The 15,589-nt window shown below is 38.1% G+C and overlaps 1 protein-coding gene across 1 annotated transcript; it reads left to right on the top strand.

The window, feature by feature from the left end:
• Positions 1-425: 425 nt before the first annotated feature.
• LOC133842154 (toll-like receptor 6) lies at positions 426-5,855 on the top strand. Its single transcript, XM_062275136.1, has one exon. The coding sequence runs from the start codon at positions 889-891 to the stop codon at positions 5,563-5,565; it is 4,677 nt and encodes a 1,558-aa protein (XP_062131120.1). The 5' UTR covers positions 426-888; the 3' UTR covers positions 5,566-5,855.
• The last annotated feature ends 9,734 nt before the right edge of the window (positions 5,856-15,589 follow it).

Here is a 15,589-nt window from a genome sequence, read left to right as displayed (position 1 = left end):
ACAGAGACAAAGTCGAAGTCACAGTCGAAGTCGACGTCGTCGTCGACGTCTCGCAATGGGAGACGAGACGATACGAGCAAAAGTACCAAAAAGGCAAAAACAGAACGCCAGCTGTTTGATGCGATTAGATGAAACCCCTAAGCAGCATCTCACGCTCGCTCTCTCTTCTCTCTCTCTCTCTCTCTCTTTGAAGCCACCGCGCGCTCTCATTCTCAGCAAGTCAAGCGGAGCAAATTTCCTTAAGGCTATGGCTTACAATGGCGTTCTCGCTCTCTTTACAAATTTCCCTCTCCTGTTGCAGTTGTTGTTGCTGCGGCTGCTGCCTGCTATTCGTTTGGTACCAAACTTCGTGCGGCCCAACATCGTGGCTGGTCGGTCTCTCTATTTAAGTGAGAGTTGCGCACGTTGCGACAGTCAGTCGACACTCAGCTAACGTGCGCGCTAGACGTATCGCAAGCGACAACTACGCACGCAAACATACACACACATACACCAATAGAACGTGAACACCGATAAACCCGAAAAATAGAATATAAAGTGATAATAATCGTGACGCGCGACGTGTGTTGTTCATCATCAAGGTTCCTAACCATAAACCCAAAAAAACCAAGTGCTTAAATGAAAACGAAATTAATATGTGGCTGCAAGTAACAGTTAACTGTGGGCAAAGTTTTGTGCCACGCCAATTATAATTAACTCGAGCGGAAAACAAAACACGAAACGAACCGAAGACGAAGCTGAAGAAGAACGGGTCGAAAATATGTGCGCAGACTTTTTGGCCGGCAGCAAGTGGAATTGATTTTCATTTCGTTTCTTCTGATTTCTTTCGCACACACACACACACTCTTACACTACAATACACTAACACACACACACACACTCAGTGATATGGTAAAAATGGCCAAAATAATATCCCTGCATCCTTTGTGCCTGCTCTGCCTGCTGCTCGCATCGAGCAACTGCATCAGCAGCCAGGCGACAACATCGCAGTCGAGCAGTGCAGCAGATGCTTCCTCTGCCGCCTCCCCCTCGCTGCACCATCAAACGCAATCGCATTCGAATGCCATCATGGGCGAGGCGGGCGTCTCCAACACACAGCTCCTGCAGCCGGCAGCATCGCCGCCACGCACACTGCGTCCGCTGGCCAACGGGGCGGATGGAGCGGGTCTCTATGATGCACCCGACGATTGCCACTTTCTGCCCGCTGCCGGACTCGAGAACCCCGAAATCGCGCTCACCTGCAATCTGCGCACGGTGAACAGCGAATTCGATACGACGAACTTCAGTGTGATTCCCGCTGAGCACACTGTGGCCTTGCACATACTGTGCAACGATGAGATCATGGCCAAGAGTCGCCTGGAGGCGCAATCCTTTGGCCATTTGGCGCGTCTCCAGCAGCTTTCGATACAGTACTGCAAGCTGAGCAAACTGGGGCGACAAGTTCTGGATGGTCTGGAGCAGTTGCGCAATTTAACGCTGCGCACTCACAACATCCTTTGGCCAGCGTTGAATTTCGAGATTGAGGCGGATGCCTTTGCGGTGACCAAGCAGCTGGAACGTTTGGATCTGAGTTCGAACAACATTTGGTCGCTGCCTGACAACATTTTCTGTGCACTGTCCGCGCTGTCCGCTTTAAATATGAGCGAGAATCGGCTGCAGGATGTGAATGAGCTTGGCTTCAGGGATCGCAGCAAGGAGGCGGCCACCTCTACGGAAACCAGTTCCACCACAGAAACAGCATCCAGGCGAGGCGGTAGCTCGTGCAGCTTGGAGCTGGAGCTGCTCGATGTGAGCTACAATCACTTTGTGCTGCTGCCCGCCAATGGCTTCGGCACCTTACGCAGGTTGCGTGTGTTGCACGTAAACAACAATGAGATTTCGATGATTGCGGACAAAGCGTTGAGCGGATTAAAGAATCTGCAAGTGCTCAATCTGAGTTCCAACAAGATTGTGGCACTCCCTTCGGAATTGTTTGTGGAGCAATCAAAGACCATTCAAGAGGTTTATCTGCAGAACAATTCCATCAGCGTGCTGAGTCCACAGCTCTTCTCGAATCTCGACCAACTGCAAGCGCTCGACTTGAGCTTCAATCAAATCACCTCAACGTGGACGGATCGCAACACCTTCGCTGGCTTAATAAGACTTGTTTTGCTTAACCTCTCCCACAACAAGTTGACCAAATTGGAGCCGGAGATCTTTACGGATTTGTATACGCTGCAGATTCTCAACCTTCGTCACAATCAGCTGGAGAACATAGCGGCAGATACTTTTGCCCCAATGAACAATCTGCATACGCTCCTCCTGTCCCACAACAAACTCAAGTATCTGGATGCATATGCTCTGAATGGTCTCTATGTTCTCTCCCTGCTCTCTCTGGACAACAATGCGCTGATTGGCGTCCATCCAGATGCGTTCAGGAACTGCAGTGCACTACAGGATCTCAATCTGAATGGAAACCAACTTAAGACAGTTCCCTTGGCTCTGAGGAATATGCGTTTGTTGCGCACTGTGGACTTAGGGGAGAACATGATTACGGTGCTGGAAGAGAATGCTTTCAAAGGTCTTGGCAATCTTTATGGCTTGAGGTTGATTGGCAACTATCTGGAGAACATTACCATGCACACGTTCAGGGATCTGCCCAGTTTGCAGATCTTGAACTTGGCCAGAAATCGCATTGCTGTCGTTGAACCGGGAGCATTTGAGATGACATCGAGCATTCAGGCTATCAGATTGGATGGCAACGATTTGTCTGACATCAATGGACTGTTTAGCAACATGCCTTCGCTGCTTTGGCTGAACATTTCGGACAATCGATTAGAGAGCTTCGACTATGGTCATGTGCCCAGCACCCTGCAGTGGCTCGATCTGCACAAGAATCGCCTGAGTTTGCTCTCGAATCGCTTCGGTTTGGATGCTGAGATAAGATTGCAAACTCTCGATGTAAGCTTCAATCAGCTGCAGCGTATTGGACCTGCTTCCATACCGAATGCCATTGAATTGTTGTTCTTGAATGACAATCTGATTACTACTGTGGATCCGGATACATTTATGCACAAGACAAACTTGACTCGGGTTGATTTGTATGCGAATCAAATCACTACGTTGGACATTAAATCGCTGCGCATTTTGCCAGTGGCGGAGCAAAGACCATTGCCTGAATTCTACATTGGAGGGAATCCTTTTACCTGTGACTGCAACATTGATTGGCTGCAGAAGATCAATCACATTACATCTCGTCAGTATCCACGCATTATGGATCTGGAGACCATCTACTGCAAGTTGTTGAATAACAGAGAGCGAGCTTACATTCCTCTGCTTGAGGCAGAGCCAAAGCACTTTCTCTGCACCTACAAGACACATTGCTTTGCCGTCTGCCACTGCTGCGAGTTCGATGCCTGCGACTGCGAGATGACGTGCCCAACTAATTGCACCTGTTTCCACGACCAGACATGGTCCACCAATATTGTGGAGTGCTCCGGTGCTGGCTACTCCGAGATGCCACGTCGTGTGCCAATGGACACCTCAGAGCTCTATATCGATGGCAACAACTTTGTGGAGCTGGCTGGACACTCGTTTCTGGGACGCAAGAACTTGGCTGTTTTGTATGCCAACAACTCGAATGTGGCACATATTTACAACACCACTTTCAGTGGCTTGAAGAGACTCTTGGTGCTGCATCTTGAGGACAATCATATTGTGGCACTCGAGGGCAACGAATTCCATAATCTGGAGAATCTGCGTGAACTCTATTTGCAATCGAATCGCATTGCGAGCATTGCCAATGGCAGCTTTCAAATGCTGAGGAAACTAGAAGTACTTCGACTCGATGGCAATCGTCTGATGCACTTTGAGGTGTGGCAACTCTCAGCGAATCCCTACCTGGTGGAGATCAGTCTGGCGGACAATCAATGGAGCTGCGAGTGCGGATATCTTTCCCGTTTCCGCAACTATCTCGCCCAGAGTTCGGAGAAGATAATCGATGCATCTCGCGTCAGTTGCATCTACAATAATGCCACCAGCGTGTTGCGTGAGAAGAATGGCACCAAGTGCACGTTGCGCGATGGTGTGGCACACTACATGCACACCAATGAGATTGAGGGATTGCTGCCACTTCTACTCGTTGCCACCTGCGCCTTTGTTGGCTTCTTTGGACTCATCTTTGCGCTGTTTTGCTATCGCCATGAGCTCAAGATGTGGGCACATTCGAGCAGCTGCCTCATGACTCTTTGTTATCGCTCGCCTCGCTTCGCCGTGGATCAGCTGGACAAGGAGCGACCCAATGATGCGTACTTCGCTTACAGTCTGCAGGACGAACACTTTGTCAATCAGATCTTGGCCAACACGCTGGAGAGCGACATTGGCTATCGGCTTTGTCTGCACTATCGCGATGTCAACATCAATGCTTACATTACTGATGCACTGATTGAGGCTGCGGAGAGCGCAAAGCAATTCGTGCTGGTCCTCTCAAAGAACTTTCTGTACAACGAGTGGACGCGCTTTGAGTACAAGAGCGCGTTGCATGAACTGGTGAAGCGCAGGAAGCGCGTTGTCTTCATACTCTACGGCGACTTGCCGCAACGTGACATCGACCTGGACATGCGTCACTATTTGAGGACGAGCACGTGCATCGAGTGGGACGACAAGAAGTTCTGGCAGAAGCTGAGAATTGCCTTGCCCCTGCCCCATGGCCGGGGCAACAACAACAAGCGGGTCACCGGTTGCTTGGGCACAGCGCGCAGCACCTCGGTGAATATGTATGCCACGGCACACGAGTATCAGGCGGGCGTCGGAGGAGGCGTGGCTGGACTGCCAGTGGCAGCAGCTGGCGGAGGGGGAGGAGGAGCTGCACGTATGGCGGACAAGCTGTACGCTGATTGCGGCAGCAGCAACAATTATGCCACAATCAATGAGTGTGGCGCTGCCACAAGGGGCTACAAACCGATTCCGACATCGGCTTCGGCTGCGGCAGCTGCATGCAAATTCAATACGATGAATCAGCTGTCGAAGAAGCAGCGCGAACTGAGCGTCGCTGGCATGGCCAAAACGCTGGAGCATCAGCATCATCATCACCAACAACAGCAACAGCAGCAGCAACAGCAGCAGCAGCAGCAGCAACATCGTCGCAGCCAGCATGAGTATGCGGTGCCCGCGTATCTTGCCACAGCTGCAACTGCAGGTCAGGCGCCAGCCTACGATAGCGTGGACTATGCGAAGCAGCAGCAGCTGCGTGGCAACAATTGCGAATGCATTGCCACCGCGAAGCGTTCGGTGAAGAGTCAGGCGGGCAGCCAGCTGCCCAGCTCGTTTAGCTCGAACTTTGTGCCGCCTTCGCTGGCCATGGGCAGCGGCGCTTACAATTGCAAGAAGCCCTGCAACTGCAACGCGGATGATGAGCTGCTCTGTGGCTGCGGGGGGCTGGAGAGTGGCACGCAGAGCAGCGCCACAATGAGCAGCAGCAGCAACAACAGCAGACAGCCGGAGCTGACACACTACGAATCGAATTTGAGTCTCAACGAGTTGGATGATGGCGGCGTAACGAAGCCGCTGCACGATCTGTGGGCGTAACCACACAGACACACAGACAGACAGACAGTCGACCAGTGAATTTATAAGCAAGGCAAAGCAACTAAACTAAACTAAACTAAATTAAACTAAACTACATTATATACTAACTAAAGTAAAGTAAACTTAAATGAATACGCATAACGTTAAAGCGAAAGCGAAAGCGAAAGGAAAAAAGCATAGCATACTTTTTGGGGCAGTGGAACAGACTGATACTTTTAGTTGTTTAAATTTAATTAAATTATTACTATCGATAAATTGTACATAAACTACCCGCGATACTCTTTGCAAAACAACAACAAAAACAAACAAACTAACAAAAACCGAAATAATATTAACCGCAAGTTGAATAACTTATGCATTGTATAAATATTTAAACAACAATTTCATTTAGCCTATAGATATTTGTACATACGAGACTACAACTTAAATTATTAAAGCATTAATTATAATACGAAACTATCCCTTCAAAAAAAAAAACAAAAACAAAAACACAAATCAAATAAAATACAAATTGTTCAAATAAACCAACAAATACATTTTATTTATGTAAATCGCAGACACTGAAAACAAATCGAAATGAAAATGAAAGCAACATTTTTTACAGCTGCGGAAATGCATTTAAATTTCCCCATCGATCAGAGAGATTCACAAGAAGAAAAGCAACTAAAATCCAAGTCCGCCATGAGAAGAAAAATACATTTTTAAAACACCCAAACACCCAAACACACACACACATTCACAGTTTAGCCAGCCGGACAGGCAAATTAATTAGCATGTAAGGAAATTGTATGATAAAAATCAAACAATTGATAACGAACAACAACAAAAAATAGCTAGCTGGAAGGGGAAAGGAAAGCGAGGCGAATAAATATAAATAGCCAACAATAAAAAGGCATCATAATAACTGCGATGAAAAATAATAATAATAATAATAATATTATTATTAATAGCTGACACTCAACGAATTGAAAATAAATTTATAGTAAATCAGAATCACACACACACACACACATACATAATGATGAGCCTGACGTAGTTGTTGATAACAATTAAGCCAACGAACCGCAAACAACGAACAGCCAAACTGACTACCGAACCAATAACCACAACTTACCAAACTCGACTTCAAACCAAACCAAAAACGAACTCAACTCAAACTTGAACCAAGTGACAGTCGCTTATGTTTAAGTTATTGCCACCTGTTCTCATTAAATGTCTGCACTTAATCGGCCTGAAACTGACACGACTGAGCGACAAATAATTTGCTCAATTTGTCATCATCACAGCTAGAGAATTTTATTTAACTTATTCTAAAGACCAGCTGCTGAAAAACTTAAAGTAATTTAGCCTTAGAAAACTAACAGCAGTCAGTAATCCTTTGTTGGGTATTCAGTTTTGAATTAAAATTAAATTTTTATATTTTATGGAAATATGAACAAAAATTTATATAATACCATAATAATTTTAGCAGGGTCATATTCCAAATAATCATTTTTATACTTTCATTTCATTAAAACCCATCATTATTTCAAAATAAAAACTTTTGAAATTTCTTCTTTATTACTTTCTCTAACTTTTTGAAAGTTTTTAAACTCGAAAATATGTTAACCATGCATGTAATATATTCTCCAAAATCCTTAACTATTCCCAACTAAAAATTCCATCTCTACATTTCGTTTATCATAATCTATCGCCAAGTAAACAAATGTTTATGTTTCCCATGCTTTAAAGTGTCAGAAGAAATAATATGGAAATGGAAATAAATTTGAATATATTTAATTTAATATTTCGCTACGCTTTACTCTTCACAGACTAGCGCCAATTAATCAAACATATTTTTAAATTATGCTTATTTATACTTTATTTTATAGACTGCAAATCACAATAATCTAAAAAACATTTCAATTAAATCATCAAATTTGTTTTTATTACTTTCTATAATGTTTGATAATCATGAAAATTTTATGAATTTGAAAATACGTTTTCCAGGCATGTAATATATTCTCTAAAATTCTTAACTAAAAATTCCATTTCTACATTTCGATTATCATAATCTATCGCCAAGAAATCAAACTCATATTTATGGAATGCATATTTATAAGGCTTTTATATTTAAACTTGTATTTTTATTGATTAATTTTTTGTTGTATTTTACTTTATTATTCAAAGTTTATTAAATTGAAAATTGTTTTCAACATTTAGGATTTAAAAATATAATCTACAAAATTTTGTACTATTCCTAACTCAAAATTACTTCACTACATTTCACTTATCATAATCTATAGTCCTCATTTTAATACTATGTATGCTTAAAATGACTTTGTATTTTTTTTACTTTTCGAAGCCCAAAATTATTAAACTCTTTTCAGTTTTATTGCTTAAGATTTATTTATAACATTTCATATTCTTTCTTTTTTTTTTTTGATTATGCCATTTTGTTTAATTTCCTATTATTCTCAATCCAAAATTACTTCACAATATTTGACTTATCATAATCTATGGGCAAGTAATAAAACTCATTTTGATAGTGTATTTAAATACGCCCGCTCAACGCGTTTATTAACACATATGTGAAATTTTCATTGTTATTTATTTTTGTATTTTCGCTGTCCTGCACTGTTAAGCGCAATGGGTAAATTTATGTTTGTTTTTTTTCATTTTTATTCGGTTGCTTGTAAATTGATTGAGGAATCTGTTGGAATTTGCGAAAAAAAAAAGAAACAACAACGAGAGCTACAAACAATGAGGCGACCTTTTTTTTATGCCGTTCATTGCTCATACAAAGCATTTAATGAAATTATTTAATGGCATGCCATTAAAACAACAAAAGCCAGAACAATAACAACAACTAAAGAGTAAAGAGTAAAGAGGCAGAAACAGTTTGGCAGGCGTTATTGTTGATTGAATGAGGGCGTGGCAACAACAACATGCAAAAAAAAAGTAAAAAATACAAAACAAATAAAAAAGAATAAAACAAAACAAAAGGAGAAATGCGAAAGGGAAAGGGAAACAACAAAACAAAATGCGTGCATCACCAACACACAAATACACATGAATAAATAATATTTATTCGCATGTTCGCATGCGTTATGTACATACATATAAATATATAAATAGTTTATATACACCACCACACACACACACATACAATATGTGCATTGTATTTACAACTGCCAATAAATTAAATCCGAGAGAGAAAAAAAACCGTTTCAAAACAGTCAGAGATGAATTTAAATGCAAGCAAAGCTAATAAAATAAAATAAAACAAAAAACCAAATACTAAATACGAAAAAAACGAGATACTAAAATGTACGAATATTTACCAGTATTTTAATTATACAACATTTGTGCATTGTAAATTAAACAATTTTTGAGTTTTTTGTTGTGAAGTAAGACAAGTGCAGTAACTGCCACATTAAAAAGTTATTCACAATTTTTAGCTAAATTTAAATCAAATTAAAAAACAATCACACTCACTCACAAAACTTTCACTCGTACATAAAAAGCATTTTACACACATTTTTGCAAGCCACAAAAAAAAAGAATACTACCCAATTTTTAACTCCATTAACAACAAAACGAAACGAAATGAAATGAAATAAATACATAATTATATTTACATTCACAATTTCAACTGTAAAGTTTTCAAACATTTTTCCAAACTCAACTCAACTCAACTCAACTCAAAGCATAATCATAACTATTCCTTTGCCCACAAAAGTAGGCAACAGCAGCCGCAGTTATTATAAGATTTTGTGTTCCTAAAGAAGCCACTTTTGCAATTATTATCTAACTACAGAAATACATACATATATATATAGTATATACTTCTATAGAGAAGAAGCAAAAGCAAAAATGGAATGAAAATAAACAAAGTTTTTTCGTTAATTTGATGTAAACATGGCCCATTATTTAGTTTGTAAGTGAAATTTATTTTAAATAATCGCAAAGCAGTTGCACAAGACAACACTGCAATAAGGAAGGAGAAGACGGAAAAACGATAAACAACAAGCAAACAATAATAAACTAATTTATTTCAAAAATTGAATACGCAAAATGTGTTTTTATTATTCTTACATTACTAGCGAACTATATTTCTTTTTTCCTTTTTTAAGCCCAGCACAAAGGACTTAAATTGATGAACGATTTTTATTTGTGGAATCAATTTGCATAAAATAATTTGTTTTATGCAGTTTCTCTTTAATTAAATCTAAACACATTGTAAATTCCCAGTCTATTGAGTGAATAAGGTAAGTAAGTAAGTGAGTTGAAAATTCCTTTACCAAAGAGTGTTAAAAACCACTACACTTGTATTTTTTTATTGTTAATTGGCAATTATAAATTACAATTTGGTTCAGAAATACATCAGCTGTAAACCACAAATATTTATGCATAACAGGAGTTCGCTTTAATGAGTTTGTCACCCATTAAATTGGTCTGAGTTTGCCATTCGCTTCTTTGACTGCCGCTTTTTTTTAATAAAACACTTTTTATAGCCTATAATTACAGCGCTTTTTCTCTGTGAAGAGTGTGTTTTGCATATTGAAAAAGGAAATGATTAAAATGAATTATGTGCCACATAAAAATCAAATTACAAGTGCGTTTTTTATGCCAGTTCTTTTTAATAATATTATACTCATCATGAAATTGAATACCAAATTGTAATGCTGAAGAAATTAAAACTTAATTCATTTAGAGTATCGAAAATATATAAATGCAAAACACATCTTAGAAATTTGTTCAGTTTTATAGTTTATGGTACACAAAATTTAAAAGAAATGAAACTAAATAAATTTGGAATATTGAAGATGAATTTAAAATGAAATGAAGTAGTTCTGAGAAATCTATTTGAAGTTGAATACTATTATTTTGTATACTAATGAAAATAAACCTAATTAATTTGTAAAATTGAGAGTGAATCTTAAGTAAATTTTAATCTAATTTGTTAACAGTAAATTTAATTTATTTAGAATGCAGTAAGTTAATTTGAAACAAAATTCTACGCTTCCAAAGCTTTAAATATTAGTTTTTAATAATATTATATTATAAATTAAATTGAATAGCATTCAATGTTAATAAAGCAGACTTCATTCATTTAAAATAAAGTAAACCAAAGCTTTGCTATATGATAATATCTTCATGAAAATAAACAAGATGAATTTAGATTGTAGGAAATGAATTTGAATTTCATTTTATCATATTATCCCATCTGGTGAAACTTAAAGCATTAAGAATAAAGATGTCTATTAAATGCATCGCAAATCTTAGGCATAAATTCTGCGCTCATTTTCTCATTATCTAAGAAATATCATTTAATAATACTATATATGAAATGATTTAAAATTCTATGTATAAAAAACAGAACTTAATTCCGTTTAGCACATAGAAAGTGAAATTGAAATCAAATTCAACTATATGCATAGCGCATCTTAGAGATCTGTGCAGTCATTCAGTTATTATGCGAACATTTTGATGCCGTCGTGAGCCTTTTGAAATGTTCTCTATCAATCTGCATAATACGATTGAATCTTTTTCATGGCATCAAATCGTTCGTTGGCTTAAAAAGTGCGTGCACACAAGTGTATAATATAATATGTGAATATGAATATGAAAATATATATATATATATAGCTGTCGGCAGCTTGTCGAGTTGTACTCACACACAGATACATACACACATACATATAGATAGACACATAAATGAACTGTATGCGATACTCTGCCACTTAACACAACCGCAAGCAATTCATATTCATATGAAAAGTGCCATACAAAACGCACGTTCAACTGTCCAATTCACATCCCTGGGTGCCTCTCTTCTTCCCCCTCTCCACAAACGTTACTACTGGCTACTGGCGCGTCGAGTCCCTGTGGCAGTTTTTGCTGATGTCCATGGTCGAGGCCATGTCCACTTTGGTTCACTTGTATGCCTGCTGGCCGTGGAGGTGTCGACTGCAAGAGCCTGTTGATGTGGCTGCTTGGCACGCACTTTGCTACACGATAAAATGGTGAGAGAAGCAGTGTGGAGAGCGAGAGGAATGAGAGGGGGGAGACAACGTTATCCAACAGGGGATAACATGAACTATGCATGCAGCTCAGCGCCGGATTAAGCTCAACACAAAATTTAATTTTATTTAATTGCTTTTCGCAAAGTCCATTTAAATTATAATGCCCGCAAAATCATTGAAAGGAGGCAAGGCAAGCAGCATGAGGCATGCAACACGCACGCATCAAAGAGAGAAAGCATACAAAAGAGGAGAGATACTTTTTGTGTTGTTGTTGGTGTTGTTGTTGCTGCATTCATTGATGCATATTTATGGGGCATACGCAGACAGTTGTCGAATGGGTGCATTCCTTTGATTTGTTGTTGCAGTCGCAATCGCAATTAGACTAGCGTTTTCAACATGATTACAAACGGGGGCAAGTCCGAGCATAGAAGGGGCAACTGGGTTTTGATAATTTATGTGGCATAGCAATAAATTTTTCCTGCACATTTGTTATTGTTGTTGCTGCCGTTGCTGTCGCGACTGTTGTTGCTGTACTTTATTAACGCAATGCAATTAGTGAAATTTGTCAGTTAATGGCATCGAGCAGCTGATAAATAAGCTCTCAATTTAATGCATTTTAGCAATAAATAATAATGCATAACCGAAAAACGCGAAATTAATGCATTTTAAATGCCAACTCATTAATAAATGGCTAAAATTAATTGCATATTTTTAGGGCAAAATTAATTGCAGTCAGCAGCAGCAGCAGCAAAGCAACAGCATAGAAAACTAGGTCTCTCGCAGCCCTTGAGGCAACAGCAGCAACAACAACAACAACAACAACAGCGATTAAAATTACAATAAAGTCTACAACAATAGAGAGACAAGAGGTCAACCAAATAAATAGGCAACAATTAGACCATGGCCGACAAAAACAAAAGCATTTCTGAGCCTTAATTACAATTACAGTTGTGTTCAAAATTGCAGTCAAGTTGAGCAATTACCGAAAAGACGAAAATTGTGCAATTGTTGACAACAATGTAAAAGGGGCGGCAAATGAGTGAGAGAATGTTGTGGAAAAATTGGGCTTAAAATGGTTTAGTTAATTTGAAAATAGCGGGAGGGAAACTAATTAGAGCTCATTATAATTTTCGAATAACATATAATTAGAATTTCATAAATAAATTGATGAGTCGTATGCAAGAGCAATTAAAATGTAATCCTGATTATAGGCATTATTCGATATACTATAAATATATAATATATTTAAGAGTTCACTTTACAACAAGTTATAAATTGAATTTGTATAACAGGGACACTTTTAATTATATCGAACTATTAAAAACAATATAAACGACACTTGAAATTAAGGTCAAAGAAAAACATTTTTAACAGACACTTTTTATTGACTAAAATAATCAGATTTCTGCACAATAATACTATAAATCGATAGCTGTTTTTCTTCTTCGCAACTGCAATTGACTACGCAATAATCAGATGAGCAAAAAAATAGTTGTAACTGCCACAATAAAAACGAATAAATAATTTGAAAAAATTTGCATATTTGCACAAACGAAATGAACATCAACTCAAATATTATTTTTTAAAAGGAATCGTATTAAATTGCAGTGAAATTCTTTGGATTTTATTAACTTTCATTTAATGCAAAACAAATACTTGCTTGTAGAATTATTCTAGAAGAAGGGTATCAAAAATTTTGTCCCATCTCTAACTTTCTTTGGCTGACAATCTGGCTGACAATATTGTACTCGATGGTATATTTTAAATGTAGTACTCTAACAATATACCAAATATTGCATTTATGAACATATGAATATGCCAAAAACAAAGCTTCTATTATATTTTTAGAATTTTTACTGTCTACTAATTTGCTATATTTTCAAAATTTTGCCGGGCATCTCACAGTCCACCTCACTCGAATGTAGTTTTCCTTCTTGTTTAAATGAGAAATGCATTGCAAATTTCATAGAAATTAGAGAATATAACTTTTGCTTTCAATTAATATTAATGTTTGATAAATATGATGTATGTTTTGGTGAGCTAGACAATTGTTAAATGATGTTTGGGATTAAACTCTTTGACAGACACGAGACAGCGAATTAATGACGCATGCAGGTGACTGCGACAATTCGGCTCAATCAATTAGGTTAACTCGAACAAATTGATTCTGGGTAAAAGTTATTGCTATCTGTTTGCCAGTCCTTTCATCGATTTCTCTTTCGTTTGTTTTGTGTGTTGTGTGTGATGCCTTTTCTTGGAAAACGAACTCATCAATTTGCTGTGAACTCATTTGATAAAGCGTATGTGTATCTGATGAGGTCAAAATGGGAAACACACACAGAGAGATATCTAGAGCGAGAGGGACAGACAGATCATTTATGAGTTGTTGTTTTGTGTTGTGTTGTGTCGTGTTCGCAATTTAGTTTTAGTTCACAATAAAGTCACAGTGGCTAATTATGCCATGTGCTTGTGTTTTATGCTTGCGTTTGCTTAATTGTAAATTATAAGGTCATAATTTAGGCTGACAAACGGCAGGAGTACATTTTAATACTCCCAGGCCACACATCAGGCTGCTGCCACGCCTTCACTTTGTTATGTGTTGTGGTTGTTGTCCTCATTCTCATTCTCATTCCCAGTCTCATTGTTGTCATCGTTGTGGTTAAGTCAAGGTCCTCAAAGCTGTTGTTGTTGTTGTTGTTGTTATGGCTGCTTGTTCTCAATAAAAATCTCATTCGCTGACGCATAACTTTTACTTTTAATTAGTTGTATTATCTCCCTTGCTGGCAGCTAATTGCTTTATTGCTTGCTGCCAGCTTTGCTGCATTCTCGATAATTCTCTCGCACTCTCACTTTGCTCTTACTTTGCTTTTCCTCCTGTCGCGCTATTTGAAATCTTTTTGTCGCAACTTTATCAGCATGTCCCCGTTGACATTTATTGATTTTTCGCTCTCTCCTTCTCTCTTTCTCTCTTTCTCTCTTTCACTCAACTGCTGCTGCTTATAAAATGAAAACCAAAATCTACCACAACAAATATAACAACAACAAGAACAAGAAGAACGTCAACAACTCTGAGGGAACCCCGCCAGTCAGCTGGCAATTCATAAAACACATTCTTGCTCCCTCTTACCCTCCTTCTTTATCTCGTCCGTCTCCACATAGTAGCAAGCACAATTTTCTGACCTACATATGCTCGCTGCTTGACTCTGCTCTGCATCACACTCGCTTCTTGGGCGTCCTTCTTCCGATAGCGAAGCGCCACTGTCTCGACTTTGGTCATGTCATGAAAATAACAAGCAATCCACTGTAAACATTGTTAGCCTGAAGCTTTCATACCCTAGCAAGTTAATGAGCATATGCGCTGTTGAAGAGAAGTTTAATATTTTGGAATATGGTTAAGATTAAATACTAAATTTTGAAAAGAAAAAATGAAGGAACTATTAATTTTGTAATTGGTGCTCGTTTAAAGACAAATTAAAATAATATAATGTTTAACATTTATTGTATAGAGAAAACTTAAAGAAATAAAGTATAAAAACATTTAAAGAAACATATTAATTATAAGGCAAGTTTCAATAATTCAATTGGAAATTCCTTCTAGTAAAATTGCCTATGTTTATTCTCATAAATAACACAAATGATTCTTGAAATTGTATTTAATTTTTGAAGTTTTCTTAAACAGAATACTCCTGATTAAAATTGTGATTTAAAATAGTTTTATATATGTTATGAAAGCAAACAAATTATATTTATAAATTAAGAATATATTGTCTCTACAATCAAAAATTACTTTAGTCTATTTCTCCTGTATAACTTTGCTTTCTATTTTTATGCAAAACAAAATAACATTTTCAAAATAAAATACTCATAGCCAAATGAGTAATTTTAAATCTTTAATACATATATTTAATTTATTTGTAATTGAGAACCAATTAGGATTACTTTATCTCTTTAAATTTAAATAGCTTTGTTACCTTTGCTTTGTGCTGCAAAAATAATGACAAATCGTTTACATTATT

The sequence above is a fragment of the Drosophila sulfurigaster genome, chromosome 3 (assembly GCF_023558435.1).
Source record: "Drosophila sulfurigaster albostrigata strain 15112-1811.04 chromosome 3, ASM2355843v2, whole genome shotgun sequence".
In the NCBI taxonomy this organism is placed as follows: domain Eukaryota; kingdom Metazoa; phylum Arthropoda; class Insecta; order Diptera; family Drosophilidae; genus Drosophila; species Drosophila sulfurigaster.
This window is presented reverse-complemented; position numbering and strand designations above follow the sequence as displayed.